General features: G+C 43.0%; 1 protein-coding gene across 5 annotated transcripts in view; it reads right to left on the bottom strand.

The window, feature by feature from the left end:
* MYO16 (myosin XVI) overlaps positions 1 to 19,634 on the bottom strand; it is a 637,262-nt gene that overhangs the window by 102,206 nt on the left and 515,422 nt on the right. For all 5 annotated transcript variants that reach the window (XM_084616853.1, XM_084616854.1, XM_084616856.1 and 2 more), the window contains exon 27: positions 19,294 to 19,499. In XM_084616853.1, coding sequence (XP_084472979.1) covers positions 19,294 to 19,499 — 206 coding nt within the window. The remainder of the gene's footprint in view (positions 1 to 19,293; positions 19,500 to 19,634) is intronic.

Raw genomic sequence — 19,634 nt, 5'->3', positions numbered from 1 at the left:
TTCTATTTCCTCAGGAACACCCTCTAAGAATTGTTCCATTTGCATTAGGAAGGGCAAATTTACTGGAGATTCAACACTTGCTCCTGATATCCAGGCATCCTAATGTTTCACAATGTGGTAGGCATGTCGGGTAAATGACACGTCTGGTTTCCACCTTAGGGCTCTGAACCTCCGACGAGACTGCTCGGGTGTTATCCCCATTCTGACTCTCGCCTTGGATTTAAACAGTTCATACTTGTTCATGTGTTCTTTAGGCATTTCAGCTGCCACCTCAGCTAAGGGTCCACTGAGCTGCGGCCTCAGCTCTACCATGTATTGGTCAGTAGAGATGTTGTACCCAAGGCAGGCCCTTTTGAAGTTTTCTAAGAAGGCCTCAGTATCATCGCCTGCCTTGTAGGTGGGGAACTTTCTGGGATGGGGAGTGGTACCTGGAGAAGGATTGCTAGGGTTTGTTGGTATATTCTGCTGAGCCTTTGTCTTCTCCATCTCCTCCACATGCTTCCTCTCTTTTTCCTTCTCCTCCATTTCTTTGGCCCTTGCCTCCATTTCTTTGGCCCTTGCCTCCATTTCTTTGGCCCTTGCCTCCATAGCTCTCCTGTGAGCAGCCGCTTGGTGTTGTTCTTCCTCTTTCGCTGCCTCCCTTTCTTTTTCCTTCTCCTCTTTCTTCAGCCGCATGAGTTCTATCTGTCTTTCATGTTCCCTTTGTTTTTCCTCAGCCTGAAATCTGGCTACTTCCAGCTTTTGTCGAGCCGTGGATTTTGTCATTCTAACCTCTCTGTTTTTAACTAACTTTACACCCGAGGTTTAGAAATAAATAAACAAAACTTGGCTGTAAAATTCTGCTGTGCTGGAACAGAATACCTATTCTCTGATAGTGATTGTCAGCCTACAGAAAAAGACAATTCCCTTGTCTCTGCTCTGGGCCCAAATCAAAGCAAAAAACCTCCAACTACTTGGACACCTGCTTACCAGCAGCCTAAAGGAAAAAAAAATCCTTTTCAAACTTGTGCTCCTTGTAAAAAATCAAAATCCTAAAAAAAAAACCCTGCCACTTTTGTCTCCAGGCAAATGGGTAGAACACCCCCCCCCCCCCCGTTTACTTTTAGGGGGGAAAAAAAACTCTGGGTTGGAAGACTGTGAATTTCCCTGCAGGAGTTAAGTACCCTGCCTCCAGGCAAAGAAAACCTGCAATTTACAAAGATAATCCCCTTTTGTCTCTGCTTGGCCACAAAGCAGAGAAAAAACAAGCTGCTTTCTGGACTTCCTTTCCAAAGGAAAAAAAAATTCCTTTTTAAAATCTGTATTTCTAGTTCAAAAAATCTCAACTGGATCTCAAAATGATTTCAGGTTAATCCCACCACTATGCCACCCTGTCAAGGTTCCTCCCACACTCTGAACTCTAGGGTACAGATGTGGGGACCTGCATGAAAACCTCCTTAGCTTATATTTACCAGCTTAGGTCAAAACTTCCCCAAGGTACAAAATATTCCACCCTTTGTCCTTGGATTGGCCGCTACCACCACCAAACAAATACTGGTTACTGGGGAAGAGCTGTTTGGAAACGTCTTTCCCCCCAAATACTTCCCAAAACCTTGCACCCCACTTCCTGGACAAGGTTTGGTAAAAAGCCTCACCAATTTGCATAGGTGACCACAGACCCATACCCTTGGATCTGAGAACAATGAAAAAGCATTCAGTTTTCTTACAAGAAGACTTTTAATAGAAATAGGAGTAAATAGAAGTAAAGAAATGCCCTCTGTAAAATCAGGATGGTAGATACCTTACAGGGTAATTAGATTCAAAACATAGAGAATCCCTCTAGGCAAAACCTTAAGTTACAAAAAAGATACACAGACAGAAATAGTTATTCTATTCAGCACAATTCTTTTCTCAGCCATTTAAAGAAATCATAATCTAACACATACCTAGCTAGATTACTTACTAAAAATTCTTAGACTCCATTCCTGGTCTATCCCCGACAAAAGCAGCATATAGACAGACAGAGACCCTTTGTTTCTCTCCCTCCTCCCAGCTTTTGAAAGTATCTTGTCTCCTCATTGGTCATTTTGGTCAGGTGCCAGCGAGGTTACCTTTAGCTTCTTAACCCTTTACAGGTGAGAGGATTTTTCCTCTGGCCAGGAGGGATTTTAAAGGGGTTTACCCTTCCCTTTATATTTATGACACCTTCTGAGACCCTGAGAGCAAAGGCTCCTCTTGAAGTCTATCTGTGGTTCTCTCCAGAGCACACTTCTCTTTGTGCACTTCAATAACATTGGAGGGAGGGTTTGTAAGAACATAAGAATGGCCCTACTCGGTCAGACCAATAGTCCATCAAGTCCAGTATCCTGTCTTGCGATAGTGGCCAATGCCAGGTGCCCCAGAGGGAATGAACAGAACAGGCAATCATCAAGTGATCCATTCCCTGTCACCCATTCCCAGCTTTTGGCAAACAGGCTAGGGACACCATCCCTGCCCCCCATGGATAATAGCCATTGATGGACCTATCCTCCATGATAAGGATGCTTGAAATTCCAGCTTCACTAAGATTTCTCTACCTGTGAAAGCTATAATAGTATCTATAGCTTATGCAGTGTGTACACACCCCAGTATTCTTCATGAAGTGGTGTAGGAGAGAGAAAACATCTGTTTGTGTTAAGGGGACAGGAGAGAAGAGCCTAGCATTTGCAATACCAGGGAGGCACGAAAGAGGAGGAGAAACTGAGAGGTGGAATGGCCTTGGAAAGGGTTGCAGTTATGTGTCTGTAGTATTGAGTCACATGCTGGGAAAGTACTAGCAGTTAAACTGGGAGTAAACCAGCATATTTTGTTCCGGCCATGGGGAAATATACTGACTTAATCAATGACTGAACAATTGTTCTTTTAAAGCTACATTATTTAAGAAAATTAGTCTATTCTTGTCAAAATTTGCTCCTTAACCAGGTAATTCTGCTGTCTTACAGATTTGCATTGCACAAACTAATGTAAATGGATTTATTTCTTTAAAATGTTTTTCTCTTAGCTGGCCTGTGTTTTTTTATTAATTTAAGAAGTTTATTCGCTTAACAGGAATTTGCTTAGAAGCATTTTAATGTATACAGATTTGTAGAGACAGTAGTGGCTGATAATACTTTCTTTTAAAGGGCTTATTCCTTTGTCAGACATTTAACGAAGCTTCTTACTACCATATATAATTTTCTGTGCATTTGTCTTTGTCATTATCTGCTGCCCACAAATTATGAGGTAGTTAAGAATCATATTATCATGGTAGAAACATAAGGGGGCTGAAAAATCTTTTAACTTTGTTCGTTGCTAGTTTCTGACAGAATTTGGACATTTTTGGGATATGAGTCAAGAACTTTTGATTCATTTGTCTTAGGTTTAAATTTGATTAGTTTACTATCTTTCTAATCTAGGTATTCATACGGCACCTATTCCCATACTATCTTGGTGCTGTGTCCTCCTGTTGGGAAACAGCATGAGTATTAAAATTCATGCATGCACAAAATGCATGGAAATTATAAGGATACAGCAGGATAACAAAGTTATTTATTCCTTTAATAAATATTTGGTTAACCCTGAGAGATGGAAAAGTCAATTTCTAGTGGATATATGGGAATTGAGCCAGGATGTCAGTCCAGAGATATCAGGGTTGGCACATAATAACTCTGTAACTGGAATGAACTTTTTAAAGTTTTTCAGAGAGATTGTATTTAAAAGGAGAAAAACCTCTAGAACAGTAATAACTGTAGAACTGGATTGAGCTATGTACAATCCAATAAAACATGATCCTTATTAGGAAAGAAAATGTAAGGATATAAAATTTCTTCCTCAGACCCACTAGGTTTGCAGAGAGAAACTAATACCTTGAATAGTCTAGAAACCAGTGTATTCTCTGGAGCATAAATGCAATATATTCCCTGTGAGATACTCCACTAAGTAAGTTTGCACATATATTTCATACCAAATAAAAGAAAAATAACACTGAAATTATTTAAGTCACGAAGTAAAACACCCAGAAGTTAAGAACTGACAAAACTGAAGTTGCCTGTGTAACCCTGTGCCTATGTATTACAAGACAGGCTTTTGTATGATTACCCCGATTCTGCAAAACATTTAAGTGTGTGCTTAACATTAACCATGTGAGTAGATTAATTGACTTTAGCAGAACTACTTGACTGCTTAACGTTATGCACATGTACATGCTTTGCTGGGTCAAGGCTTCAGTGCACAAGCTAGAAGGAGCTCAGTGAACAAGATATTTGTTTAATATTTCTTTTGATCTCCATCATTCTGTGTTTGGCCCCATTCCTGATTTGCCATCAAAATCTGCAGTGAAATTTTTTTTATTTTCCTTGTACGTTTTTATATACACTCGTCTCTGTGGTGTCTGTGCACCCCACAAATATTAACGAATTTACCCTGACAAGACATCTCTGAGATCAGGACATTCTATCACTGCCATTTTAAAAATGTGGAACTGCTTGCTCTGTGACCTTGAGAACTGCTGATTCCATGATCTGACTTTAAAAGCTGCTTCTGTTGCTCCAGTCCCAGAATGTTGTCGTCTATTGCATTAGCCTATGTTAAAATCCATTAATTCTCTTCCTTGCCATAGGAGAATCTGACACTTCAAGTGGGGGGTTTAGCATAGTGTGACAAAGTTCCTCCTCTACCTTGGTAGGTCCTGTGCTTATTGGCGGATTTTGCTCGCCTCAGAGATTCATGGCAGCCCCTATTTTGGCCACTTTCATGGCTCAAATGTGCCGTTCACTCAGATAACCTCATCACTGGCCAGCATGGGAAAAAAAGAGTAAGAACAATCCCCACAGTTTCTGCTGATCCACCATGTGGGTTGGGGACCAGCTCAGAGATCTTCACCTCTGGTGGAAGCTCCTGTGTTGGGTCAGGAGTTGGGAGGTTTGAGGGGAACCTGGACCTGCTCTCTACCCCGGGTTCCAGCCCCGGGCCCTGTGGACTGCAGCTGTCTAGAGTGCCTTCTGGAACAGCTGTGCGACAGATACAACTCCCTGGGCTACTTCCCCTTGGCCTCCTCCCAACACCTTCTTCGTCCTCACCACAGGACCTTCCTCCTGATGTCTGTTAACGCATGTACTCCTCAGTCCTCCAGCAGCACATCCTCTCATTCCCAGCTCCTTACGCGCACATCTCACTAACTGGAGTGACAGCTTTTTTAAACCAGGTGTCCTGATTAGCCGTAATTAATTCTAGCAGCTTCCCAATTGGCTACAGCCTGCCTTAATTAGTTCTAGAAAGTTCCTGAGTGTTCTGGAATAGTCACTGTTATCTTACCCAGGGAAAAAGGACCTGCTTAACCTGGAACTAATATATCTACCTTCGACCACTCTCTTGTAGCCATCTGGCCTGACCCTGTCACAGTAGTGTCACAGTCCAGATGACTGGAAAAAGGCTAATGTAGTGCCAATCTTTAAAAAAGGGAAGAAGGAGGATCCTGGGAACTACAGGCCAGTCAGCCTCACTTCAGTCCCTGGAAAAATCATGGAGCAGGTCCTCAAAGAATCAATCCTGAAGCACTTGCATGAGAGGAAAGTGATCAGGAACAGCCAGCATGGATTCACCAAGGGAAGGTCATGCCTGACTAATCTAATCGCCTTTTATGATGAGATTACTGGTTCTGTGGATGAAGGGAAAGCAGTGGATGTATTGTTTCTTGACTTTAGCAAAGCTTTTGACACGGTCTCCCACAGTATTCTTGTCAGCAAGTTAAGGAAGTATGGGCTGGATGAATGCACTACAAGGTGGGTAGAAAGCTGGCTAGCTTGTCGGGCTCAACGGGTAGTGATCAATGGCTCCATATCTAGTTGGCAGCCGGTATCAAGTGGAGTACCCCAAGGGTCGGTCCTGGGGCCGGTTTTGTTCAATATCTTCATAAATGATCTGGAGGATGGTGTGGATTGCACTCTCAGCAAATTTGCGGATGATACTAAACTGGGAGGAGTGGTAGATACGCTGGAGGGCAGGGACAGGATACAGAGGGACCTAGACAAATTGGAGGATTGGGCCAAAAGAAATCTGATGAGGTTCAATAAGGATAAGTGCAGGGTCCTGCACTTAGGACGGAAGAACCCAATGCACAGCTACAGACTAGGGACCGAATGGCTAGGCAGCAGTTCTGTGGAAAAGGACCTAGGGGTGACAGTGGATGAGAAGCTGGATATGAGTCAGCAGTGTGCCCTTGTTGCCAAGAAGGCCAATGGCATTTTGGGATGTATAAGTAGGGGCATAGCGAGCAGATCGAGGGACGTGATCGTTCCCCTCTATTCGACATTGGTGAGGCCTCATCTGGAGTACTGTGTCCAGTTTTGGGCCCCACACTTCAAGAAGGATGTGGATAAATTGGAGAGAGTCCAGCGAAGGGCAACAAAAATGATTAGGGGACTGGAACACATGAGTTATGAGGAGAGGCTGAGGGAGCTGGGATTGTTTAGCCTGCAGAAGAGAAGAGTGAGGGGGGATTTGATAGCTGCTTTCAACTACCTGAAAGGGGGTTCCAAAGAGGATGGCTCTAGGCTGTTCTCAATGGTAGCAGATGACAGAACGAGGAGTAATAGTCTCAAGTTGCAGTGGGGGAGGTTTAGATTGGATATTAGGAAAAACTTTTTCACTAAGAGGGTGGTGAAACACTGGAATGCGTTACCTAGGGAGGTGGTAGAATCTCCTTCCTTAGAGGTTTTTAAGGTCAGGCTTGACAAAGCCCTGGCTGGGATGATTTAACTGGGAATTGGTCCTGCTTTGAGCAGGGGGTTGGACTAGATGACCTCCTGAGGTCCCTTCCAACCCTAATATTCTATGATTCTATGATTCTATGAGTAGTTATAAATGCATATTAGGTATTGTCAAATACCCACACAAAGGACTGCGTTCTGATTCTTAGATCTGTCTTCAGAGAACTGCTGGTGTAGTCACTGTCCCTCAATCCATTACAAGTCTTCAGAGGGGAAGGCAGCTCTATCCCCAAAGAACTGGAGAATTCCTCTTCATGGTTGCTGTTGGTTCCAATTACTGACTGAAGCTAAGAGACACCCCAGATACTTAAATGACAGGGGTAACCGAGAGAAACGTTTACTTAGACCATGTCTATGTTACATAGATTTGCCAACATAAGGCAGATAACATCGACCTAACTATGGGGGTGTACACACTGTCACTTTAACTCGCCTAGTAAGCCAACATAATAATACCACCTAAATAAGAGGTGTAGAGCTTAGGGCGATTTAGTATGAGTGACGCAGTGTCAGTGTAAACACTGCATTGCTTACATCGACCTAAGTGGCCCCCAGGAGGTATCCCACAGTGCCCACCATGATTCCTCTGGTCACCATTTTGAATGCCGCTGTGTTGCAGCCAGGAACACTGATGAACGCCCCTCCTCTGTTGAAGCCCCAGGAACTACTGAACTTGCTCTTCTTATTTGCTTGGTGTGGAGAACTCACGTAGCAATTGTGCAGCTGAGCATGCTGGCTCCACACAGCAAAGATGCTTCTACCTGGAGTACATGAGAGGTGGTGGATCTCCTGCATCTTGGGAGGCATGGCTCTCCCTCAGCCCCATGAACTTGCTCGGGGCATGGAGGGGAAGGGCTATGATAGGGACATGCAGCAGTGCCATGTAAAACTCAAAGAGCTGAGACAGGCATAGCAGAAGGCAGTGGCCTCTGGTGCAGAGCCATAGACATGAAGCTTCTACAAGGACGGGGCTAGGGTCAGGTTGGTGGTGAATAGCCCCTCCATTGAGTTCCTCTTATAGCCTTGTGTTCATAACGCACAGCACAATACTGAAGAGCAGTGAAGGCTCTATGCTTTCTAACACAGGTGACTGACTCACAGGTTACCAGGGCAGTTGAAAAGCGGCTGGAAACCTATTAGGATGCCCATGGCATGATAGGAATGAGAAACATACATCATGTGACGCTGAACCTGCTCCCCATGAGGCACTGCAAAACCTTCCCAAAACACCGTGTGGCCAGCTGCACAGTGGGATAGCTACCCATGATGCACTGCTCTGTGTGTCAATGCAAGAGCTGCTACTGTGGACACACTCTGCCAACACAAGGAGCAGAGTGTGGACATGCAACTGCGGTTTAATTGCACCGGTAGCTGTACATCAACGTAACTTAACTTGATTTAACATTGTAGTGTAGACATAGCTTTACTGTAATCTGATGACATGATAGACTTCTGATTATACTGTTTACACATGTGAACCTCCCTCATCACACATCAATTCCTTTCTTCCCTGCAAGCATTGTAATTGGAGATCTGAAAAATATTTATAATGAAACCAAAACAGACAAAATAAGAGCCCATATTCAGGCCTTTGGGGAAAATATTAATTTGGGTTGCAAACACCTAGTTACTGTATTTATTTAATTTTGGGGGTTATACAGGAGTAAGAGAGAATGTGGGAGACAGCTAATTTAAAGACCCTCACACTGGATAAAACCAGATCCTGAGGTTATTTTAATCTCAGAAGCATTATATGTTTAACTGACTTTTTAAGTGTGCTCACAGGAGTTACAGGACCAGAACCCAACCTCTGCTACTGCCTCTTGACATTGCTCCATTGGCACAAAGGGGTGCACTTAGGGATTTCCCCTGGCCTGACCAAATATCTGAGTGGTGTAAACCCATCACCACTTCCCATCTCACATCCTAGTGTAGGGGATGTATCAGGAAAAACAGAGTGTACTCAGTTGTGGAAATTCCTGTCTGGGTAATAGTCAGAGGGCTCTAACAAGCCACTGATAATTCAGAATAATTTAAAGATTGCTCAGAATTATGCCAGAGTCAAACTGCTTCCTGGTGCCACACAGATTGGGTGGGGAAGCACAAAGATGTCATACAGCCAACTTTGTCCCCAGCTCAAGTCCTGCGAGAAGCACAGTTTTGGTGAATCTGAGGATTGGGGCCATACTAATGCAAGTACTGTGCCAAAGTCAAATAAATGTAGCCTTTCATTGGATCTGTCCAGGGTGCTAGAGATTTTCACCTTTCTATTCTATTTCTCAGTTTGCTCTGTATGAGATTTTTTTTCTCTTTAATGTACATTGGTACCTGATGAGCCCATGACTATAATTGACAATGTGCACCTTCTCTGTGAGACCTCCCAATTTTAAATTGTTTTCCCTTTTCACTAAGGAAGGCATTTTGGTAGAGTTTGTTGCTTCCTGAAACTTCCTTGTCTACTTACAAAGAAATACTCTCACTTCCAGACTCGCTCAGATTTAGCTTTGCACAAGGCATCCATAGTCGAGGTAAATTTGTCTTTGTCACATTTCTAATTTGTATTTGCAGTGTCATCAAAATGACTGTTTCAACGTTTTTGACTTGCTCTATCTTTTCTGCTGACTCAACACTGATCTCATGGAAAAATGTATATGAAAGCTATATTTCAAGAGAAGAATGCTTATTTTATTTTGTCAAACAAAAATGAATCTAATATCAACACAAATGAGAAACACCAATTCAGTTTCTAAATCTGTGACACCATATTACATAATAGACCAAATCTAGATTTGGCCTAACTTTGCATTGCTTCATCTTCGTGAATGGAGCAATGTCAATTTCTCTCATAAGGATTAATGGCATCTTAGTATACATCAAGGCACTAGTCTATGATCAGAATTATTTTTTAACATCATACACTAGGGCTAAAATAGGCCAGCCAATCTGATCACCTGTCACTTTGTAAGTGTATTTACTACATAATTCTTACTAATGTCCTGCCTAACCTGTTCATTAGCGTCTGCAGACTGTTCTGCAGTTTCCTTTCTTCATAGAAAGTTTGGGGTATATTTAGATCAACATTTCCTGCTAACACAAAGCTAACTTCTCCACTTTTTGCACATCCAATATATTTTAAAAAAAATACCCCCATAATTTCCTTCTGAGGAAAAGGAGAGAGGAAAAAAGAAAGAACTGTGTATGAGAGACTAACAGTCAGATCCCTGAGTGCTCTTCTGGAAGGTGATCAGATGCCACAGCGGTGAGGGCTGGAGATGAATCTGAACAAAACTGCAGATTTTAAGTTCAGTGAAGTATGACTTCTACAGGGAACTTCAAAACTGCAGTCAGATTAAAAACATCACACTGTAATTAAAATAGTCATTGTATGTATTCCCCTGTACCTATTGCCATGATTACCACAAGAACCTATTATTCTGACATTTTATCCTCATCACAATATTTGCAATAATAACTAATTAGTTTTGTCATCTTTTAAAATTGTCCTTAAGAATGAAATAATCAAAGTGTTAACTCCTCTTGAATAGGTTTTATTTTTTTAAATAAACAGCTTTCTGAAACTCCAGCCAGTGACTATATCTTCTCCACTTTTGAAGGTATTTCTGGTAGAATCTTTCCTACTATTTAGTAATATCTGTTGAATCTTTGCAGAACAGGTTGACTCTAACCCCATGAACCATCAAGGAGCCATGCTTTGAGATAGAGAATGCTCAGATTGGGATGACTATCATTTTGGGAGAGGAGCTGAGGAGTGATTGGAAGATTCATCGCTGGACAAAGAACTAGGTGAAGCAGGTAAGGAAACCACATCTGCCTCGAACATGTCAGGGCTATTAGGATAACTCTGGACTTATCCTGTCTGATTTTGTTTACCATTCTGAGAATGAAAGGTGCTGGGGGAAAACACATAAAACAGCATCTTCATCCAAGTGAGGAGGAAGGCATCCCCCAAGGAATTGTGACCTAGATCCCCCCTTGAACAGAATAGATGGCCTTTTTTGTTCATAGGTGGGGTGGAGAGATCCACTTCCGGAAACCCCCAAGTCTGAAATATGTTGAGAAGAACATGAGAATCCAACTCCGATTTGTAGTCTTGGGGAAAAACACCTGCTGAGAGCATTGTCTGTGACATTTTACCTGCCTGGGAGATATATTGCTGAGATTCCTATGCAATGTTTTATGCACCAGTTCCATACCATAATTGCTTCAGCTCAGAGGGAGAGGGATCTTGCTCCTCCCCTGCCAATTGATATAAAATATACAGGGCACGTTGTCTCTCATGACTTTGATAGACCTGTGTCTGATGAAAGGCAGGAAATTGGAGAGGCATTTCAGACCTCTCTGTGCTCAAACAGGTTCATATGGAGGATGGTTTCTTGGGGTGACCACCTGCCCTGTACCATGAGAGCACTGAGGTGTACCCTTCATCCTAACAGAGATTCATCCATGGATATAGTTGTTAGGCTCTGGTTCCAGGCAATCAGGCCCAGTGATTGGAGAGGTGGTTGAAGCCAGACAGAGGGTCAGAAACAAATTGGGGGCTGTGCTAAAACTGGGGTCTGGGAACAGACCTTGGCTCAGAACTGAGTCAGAATTCATAGGCAAGCCTAAACAGTGTCACAATCAGAGTCCAGATGTGGGCCACAGTTGAAGCAGGGTTATCCAAATCTGAAGATAAACCAGATCAATATTGTAGTCAGAGTCCAGATGCAGGCCAAGGGTTGGAGCCAGGTTGGAGTCAGTCCGAGAGTCTGGGGGTCAGGAGGTGGATGCAGGGCTGGAGTCGGTCAGTAGTAGTCATGGCAACTAAGTGAACAGCACTGGGCTGGCTGCAAGTTTTCCTCACAACTGTTATCATTGGTATTGGCTGGAGGAAGGGAACACCCTCTCCTACATTGTGATGAGCCTTTCAACAGTCTAGAGAGAGCGTTTTCCCTGTTAAGGAACTGACACCTGTTTGTCTAGGTCGTGCCTGTTTGGCGAGTAAACTGATCTGAACCATCCCTAGAACCAGCAAAGGCATAATCTCACATGTTCACAAAAGTGCAAGCCATCATGGTATTCTCTGCAAACAATTTCAGTCCATCAAACAGGAGATCCTCTACCATATTCTGGAAAACCAGGATGTCCTGTGCAGGTATGTGCAGCACTGAGAGCCTCCAGAAGAGATATTCTGGCCAGGAACTGCCCTTCAGTAGTAGTACCCTGAAATTGTTCCATTTGGTCTGGAGGAAGGTGTTGAATAAAGGGAAACAAATTCTGCATAATTTGTAAAGTTTTATTTGGCCATCAGCACTGGGTAATTTGCAATGAGGAATTGTAGAGTGATCGATAAGTAAGAGTTTCTCCCCAGAACATCTCTGTCATACAGAGTGGACTTCTAGTCTCTAATCATACAGGGTGGACTTATACCACTATTGTTTGCTCCATTTGTTCACTGCATCTTCCAACAGAGAGTTGTGTGGAGGGTGAGAAAGTAGGAACTCCAAGTCCTTGGTGGGACATAATACTTTTTATCAGCTCTCTTACTTGTCGATGTTACTGCAGCCAGGGTTTGCCAGATGTTTTTTGCAGGTTCCAGCACAGCCTCACTGATAGGAAGGGCAACTCTGGAGGTGTCACAGAGTGAAGAATATCCAACAGTTTATGTTGAGATTCTTTAATCTCCTCAAGAGGTATCTGTAGGGAGTCTGCCACCCATTTAATGAGGTCTTGAAACTGCCAAAAATCATCAGCCATAGATGGAGGAGGAGGCATTACCACCTCATCTGGTGATAAGGAAAAGATTGTTGTTTGAGGGGTAACTTCTTTGTCTGCCTTAGCTTCCTGATCCTTGAACATTTCCTCCTGTTGCTGAAGAGGAGAAACTTGAATGTCCTTGTCATCCCAATGGGAGAGGAGCGGGGCCCTGGAGAACTGTCAGCAATATGCTGCCCATGAATCCCAATATGGCTATTGAGGACCATATGGGGGAGGGGTGGCATCCAGATTTGCTCCCACCAAGACTGATGAGGTTCCCACACATATTCCATGTCTCTTTGAGACAAGGGGTTTCTGCATGGGTACACAGAAGAATACTGGACAGATATTGATAATAGTGAAGGTAGGTCTTCATCATTGTCCTCTTTTTGTCTCTAATGGGGAAGTTCCAACTGAAAGGGGAGGTGACGGTACCAGGAATGTATAAGTGTCTGGAGACCAAGTGATTCTCATTACTGAGAGAATTGGTACCTGCAAGCAATGGAGACTGTGGTTCAGCCGCCATTGATAAGTTCTTTAGGTACCTAAAGTCTTGCGGTCCTGAGTGGAGTTGAGTCGTGGTACTAATGGCCCAGTACGTTTGTCCCTACAGGACAGTACTGTGGATTTTGAGTGCTTCTCAGACAGTGCTGACATAGCTGAAGGCTAGTCTTAGACGATACCAAAGAGCTCAGTGGAGTACTGGGAAAACGGTTAAGTCTGACAGTACTGATTTTTTATGTTTGCTCTGACCATCTCTGCAAGCTGGTACTGGAGTCTTCTCAGTGCTATGCTTACTCTTAGAGGAGCTATGGGATTTTCATGACTTGTTGGTACCAGAGGAGCCCTTTGCCTCTACAGTACTGAGCTTGAGAATGAAATCTCTGATGCCCCTGACCTTGCTGGAGAGCAAGGCCTTTTTGAGGTGGATTTTTTAAGAGGGTAGTTAGAATGCCTCTTCTTAGGATCTTTAGAGGTAGTCTCTGACGAAGTCTTTTCTTTTAGAGGAAATCTCCTTTGTAGGAGAATGTTGCGCCAAGCTTGAAGAGGTGCTGGATAACCTTGGAGACGGATATACGGGGGCGTTCTTCTGACCTGACTCTGAAGCAGGGTGAAGGGAGCACTCCATCTTTAACAGTTGTAGCTTGATTTCCCAGTTCTTCTGTGCCCTGGATTTGAGGGCTAATTAGAAGTTACTTCTGTGAGACATGCAACTTCCTGATCAGCAAATGCACATAGAGTGTCCGTCGCTGACTAGGATAGCCTCTTTACACAAGAGGCAACATTTAAACCCTGGTGAACCAGCCATGCCCCTCACAGAGAGGATTTCCCCAAAAGAAATAAAACAGTTTCTCAAATAACCAGTAGCTAACTAACTACTACTACTAACTAACTAGCTAATCTAAAATAAACGAAGTTAGATCTAAGTCAGCAAGCAGCCAAGCTACAATGTGGGCATGCTAAGCTCCACCTCAGGCCAAGGTGGTTGAGAAGGAACTGAGGGCATTCACTCACACAGCCTGATGTTGCATTGTTGTGGGGCATGAGGATACCAGCAGTGCAGGCGTGGGCTAAATGGACACTGCTAATGAATATCTCCCATCAAAGGCACACAGCACATGTGAAGTGAAGCACCCCTAGGGACACTATTCGAAGAATCCATTCTTCCCAACTAAGATCACCTGAGGGTAGTCTCTTGAAAAAGGGGATTGCAATTTATAGAAGGGAGACTGTCTCAGAGGCTATTTTGGAGTAAAGAGATCAGAAGCAGAAATAGTCAAGAATGGGTAGGAGGAAGAGGAGAACTGAGTCCTGGAACTGTGAAAAGACACTGACCAAATCCCAAAGGCCTCTTGGAGAAGTGAAGAAGCAGAGGCAGGGATTTCTTAACTTTGGCACCCAGAAAGATAATGGAACAAACAACAAACCATCAGTTTGTAAGCAGCTAGAAGGTAATGTGATAAGTAGCAGTCAACATGGATTTGTCAAGAACAATTCATGTCCAGTACAAAGCCTGGCAAACGTCCACAAGGGGGAGCTCACCCAGGCTTGTATTAGGCTACAAAAGTGCCACATAAAATTTGTACCTGGGGAAGGGAGGTTCCCTTTTAGCTTTAATTTTGTTAGTTTCTAATCCAAGCTGCAAAATGTCATTTTAGAAAATAATTTGAGAAAAATGGGGCCATAATAAACTGGTTTCAAATAATTAACGAGAAAACAGGAGCATGTTACTGCCTCATCCTAGCTGAACGTACTTTAACAGCTGTATCCTTCTGCCTCAGTGAGAAAGAAACATAAGGTTGGCTCATTACTTTGGATAGGTCCTTGAACATCATCACTATTTTAAAACATTTATACCCCAAATGGCTTTTACAGGTTTTCCTTGAGCACCAAGTGAGGTGAATGACATGAAGCTCAGCCAGCTTCCATTTCATTAATTGATACAGAGAGGTTTGGGCCTAGGGAGTGCTGCTAACATGACTGGACTCTTTCAGTGCCTCAAAGCTTTTTGTCCTGTGATTCTACTCTAGTGGTTCTTGGATATTATGTATGTTCTGCAGTTGCATAGGAGACCAGCAAACATCAAGTCTGTTACTCAGTTCCGAGTGAAAGTCTGGTTGGACATCATCTGTCCGTAGGCTGTATGGTACAATGTGATTGTTAATGCAAAAACTAGAAAGTACAGTGATTTAGGAGGGCTGTGTGAACACAGTCTCTTTTTCACTTCTGTTGCTGTTTGTTTTCTTTCCAGCAGAAAAATACATTAGTGAAAAGATTATAGATTTCTTCTGCATAGCAGATTTTTGCTTACAAATCAGGTACTTTGATGTCTGTATGACATTGACTGTGCAGGCATAAAAAGGGAGGCTAGGATTTCAAAATCTAGCCCAAGATGTGCAAATTCTTAAGAGGTTAAAGCAGAAGATGTGGATATAGTTTTTCAAAAGTTTTAAATAAATTGTAGGCACATATTTTTTTTACTGCATGCTGCTTGATACGCTTTAGAAACTGAGCCAACACTTCAGGCACGTTGAGCAGAACTACTGCAGCAAGAGTTGGCAAATCCCACAGTAATCATATTTATCATTTGACAATTATACCTGTGCTGTTTTCACAGCATTTAATAGTATCTGACCTTATTCATTCACATTTTTATTACATATTCATTGGCAGTAACTGGCACTACTTCCACTTAACCAGAACTTCCAGAAGATTTCTGTCCAGGTCAGTGGTCCTTGGTGATTCACTAGTTTATTAACAGGTAACTTTTAATTCTATATTCCAGAAGCTGAAGTGATTAAGCCAAAAAAAATAATAGTATTACAGCTAATGACTGAAGTATCATTGCTCAGGAAGCAGTGTTCTTGTGTAGAGCAACCTTTCCTTAACAATGTCCTTTCTTCAGCCAAAAAAAAAAATTACAAAACGACTCATCACATACATTGGAGACTACTTATATTTATTTGTAGTTAATAAACAATAAAACAAATTAACCTAAATGCAGCCCAGAAAAATTGAACAGTACCTTCTTGCTAATATGATACCCGTTTGTCCTGTTACACCATTCCTTTTCCACAAAGGCCACTACTTCATTCAATCAACCAATTTATTTGCCCCTAGAAAAGCATTCACTTTTTAAACTTACCATTTGACCAATTATTTATCCTGGACATATCACCCAGGTTATATTACTAGAGACTAACAAAACAAAATTAAATAAAACATAAAAAATAGTCCCCCTAAAATGGGGCTGAATAAGTGGTCTAAGCAACAGTGTGATATACCATCAAGTTGGGACCCTTCCCTCAATTACTTTTTTTGTAAAGTTCTTTGAGATCTACTACAATTATCCTTTGCTCCTTGGACTGGCAAAGGCTGGGAGCACTGTAGAGATATCAGATTCAGCCTTGGAGGAAGGAGAATCCCTCCATTTGGTAACAATTGCTGCTGAACACACAACTGTATGCATTACAACTCAGCCAATCAAAGAGTCACTGCATGCACTCTTTAAGAGTGAAGGTAGGGGATGTGTTAATTTCTCATTCCTTTGGCCTCTGAGAATGACAGATCTTCTTGAGTTTGACGTGTCCAGTTAAAATGTTTGCTTTTAGGCCTATCTACCAATCATTACAACCTAGTTACTGTGGCTTTGTAGGGTGGCAACCAACAAATCTCCAGCATTTCTCAAGGCCTCTTCCAGCTCATTATCCTTCTTTTACATAGGATGCTTACACTGTACCCCAATGTAGAACAGAAGGCTTTTCCCCCAAATTCTCAGCCTGGTTCCTTAAAAGCTGCAGACATACTGGGCTTCTCTGCACAGAAACTGGAACCAATAGCTACATTGGTTGTAATTCACAACTTTAGTTATTTAAGTGCAAGCCTCAAGTGTATATAGATATTTATTTTGGATTAAGAGTGCCCTAGTTAGATATAACAAGTTGATTTTTACCTCCTACAACATGAAGGAGAACACACATTTGTGATCCGATATATGCACCTTTAAACCCATTGCAGACGAAGTTGAGGCCAGTTGCACACAGGGGCCTAGATGCCTTCCCAACATTCTGATCCAATGGCACTGCAGTAAAAAACCTTCCATAGAAGAATGAGCGTGCTCTGGAGCTGGTCCTAGAGGTCTAACACCATCCCAGATTGCACCCCAATCCACTATTGTTGCCCAGAGGGACCAAAATCATAGAGCTACCTGTCCCATGCTAAGTAGGAAAATAGCCAGAATAAAGAATCCTGTAGATATGGAGAGGTAAGTATTTCCCCATGGATAAGGCTAAGTTTTTGTCACCGATATTTTTAGTAAAAGTCACGGACAGGTCATGGGCAATAATGAAAAAAACATGGAAGCCTGTGACCTGCCCGTGACTTTTACTAAAAATACCCATGACAAAATGGGTAGCCGGGGGGTGGGGGCAGGCGGGAAGAGCAGAGCTGGGAGCTACAGGGTCCCTCTCTGCTGGTGGCTCCAAGCTGAGGGGCTCCCCTTTGCCTCCCATGGCAGCCCAGAGTTCTGGGGATGCCCTCTGCTTCCAGCTGTGGCTGGGAGCTTCCAGGGATCCTCCCTGCCACCCGCTGTGGTCAGGAGCTCTGGGGATTCCCCCTGCCCTCTGTGGTGGCTGGAGCAGCAGGGGTCCCTCTTGCTGCCGGGGGTGGCTGGGAGCAGCAGGGATTCCCCCTCCCACCAGGTCCCCCCTGCTGCCCGCAGGGTCGGGAATAGTGGGGATCCCCCTTGCCACCTGCCGTGGTCGGGAGCTCTGGTGATTTACCCTACCCTCCGTGGCGGCCAGCAGAGGTGGGGGTCCCTTTTGCCACCTGTGGTGGCTGGGAGCAATGGGAATTTCCCCTGCCACTGGGTCCTCCCTGCTGCCCAAGGGGTCGGGGGATTCCCTTTGCTGCCAGGTCCCCCATGCCACCAGCAGCAGCTGGGTGGCCAGGAGCTGTGGGGCTCCTCCTGCCATTTACAGTGATCAGGAGCTGCAGGGGTACCCCCCAGCTCCCTGCAGCTCCCAGCCAGCACTGGCTGAAGTCACAGAGGTGTTTGGAAGTCATGGATTCCGTGACTAAATCCATGGCCTCTGTGACTAAATCACAGCCTTATCCATGGATACCAAGGATATTACAAGGGTGATTTGGTACAAATGCAAATGATGACAAATACACATGACACTTTAGCAAGGTAGATGAAGACCAAGGTCTGATCTAAGGAGCTTATGTTCCTCCTCCAATTTCCAAAAAAGTAAAATCTAAATACAATAGGACAGCGCAAAGCATGCAAAGAAGATTAAGCATGGGCCTGTGACATGTACTCCATGCACTCAGTAGCGGCTCCCTCTCCCTCAGTGCCCCCCATCCCGCACAGCAGGTTGGTAACACTGAGGTTAGCAGGCAGCACCTTTCTGCAGAAGAGTAGGGTTGGGCTGTTTTTTCTCCTATTTGGTGAGCTTGCAGAGTATCCTCAAACTAGCAGTTACTGTAATCAAAATAATTGTTTCAAAATAATGATTTTAAATGTACTCCCTTCTCTGAGTAAGAAATAATATGCTACCTAAACATATGAAAAATGTCAAATTTCTTTTCTTGTATGTCTTTTGATCAGACCACATTCAGTTTAATCTTGCTGCAGTATTAAAAGAAGTTTGTGAAAATGTAACAGAAACAGAAATATACAAAAACCAATGACTAAAAGGGAGGAAGAAAAGTGATGGCTTGGCCCCAAAAGTGTTGGTACATTTCTGCTTTCTTCCCCTTTGCCACACCTTTTCAAATATTCCCTTTTTTTCCTGATAGCAGCAATGAAATGTGGATTTACGGTATAAACACTTGTAACCCCCAACCACACTGAGCACCAAAATAAACCAGCACTTGAGATATGAATACTAGATCTCACAAGAGCCCCAATAACAAACTAGAAAATGATGATGAAAGTGATGTGACCATTTCCTCTTTTTAACCAATTTAAAACAGAAATTACATGGAGGTACTATGCTAATGTTTTACGCTATATAGTGATGCTACTACAGTTCAATCATTTACATATTTGATCAGTCAGTAGTTCATAAATAAGATTTATCTATGCATCATGTGCATGGTTCCTTCAATTTAAAGAACTCTGCTCTATGCCAGCTCAAGTAATTTTTCTCTAAAGAAAATCTGAAAGGCTCATCAACAAAACAACAGTGTAAACATTTACACAATATGACAGAAGGCACTGTGCTGTAGGTAATAAAAAGCTTTTATCAAACTCAAAAGAATTTACCTTGACAAGAAGTCAGTGAAAGAGAGGCGTACTGGATAACCATGCCGTATGATTTTCACCATCTCTAGGACACCAATATACTGCAGCTGGGCAGACACGTAAAAATTATCAAAAGAGTCTGGCAGCTTAGAGTTATTGGGTTTGATACAATGAACAGAATGAGGTGTGCAGTTCTGAAGCTTTCCAGTAATATCTGAGAGTGATTTCTGTGGAGAGAAATAAAACCCAACAGATTCTCAAACAGTCATTTGTCAGAAGTGAAAGAGTTGTATAACATAAGACATATCTACCTTTTTTAAAAAAACGCGTATCACATAATTTTCTTAAAAAGCTTGACCTGA

Source organism: Lepidochelys olivacea (genome assembly GCF_965140295.1).
Source record: "Lepidochelys olivacea isolate rLepOli2 genome assembly, chromosome: 1".
Taxonomy (NCBI): Eukaryota; Metazoa; Chordata; order Testudines; family Cheloniidae; genus Lepidochelys; species Lepidochelys olivacea.
Note: the sequence above shows the minus strand (reverse complement) of the source record. Positions and strands in the feature narration are given on the sequence as shown.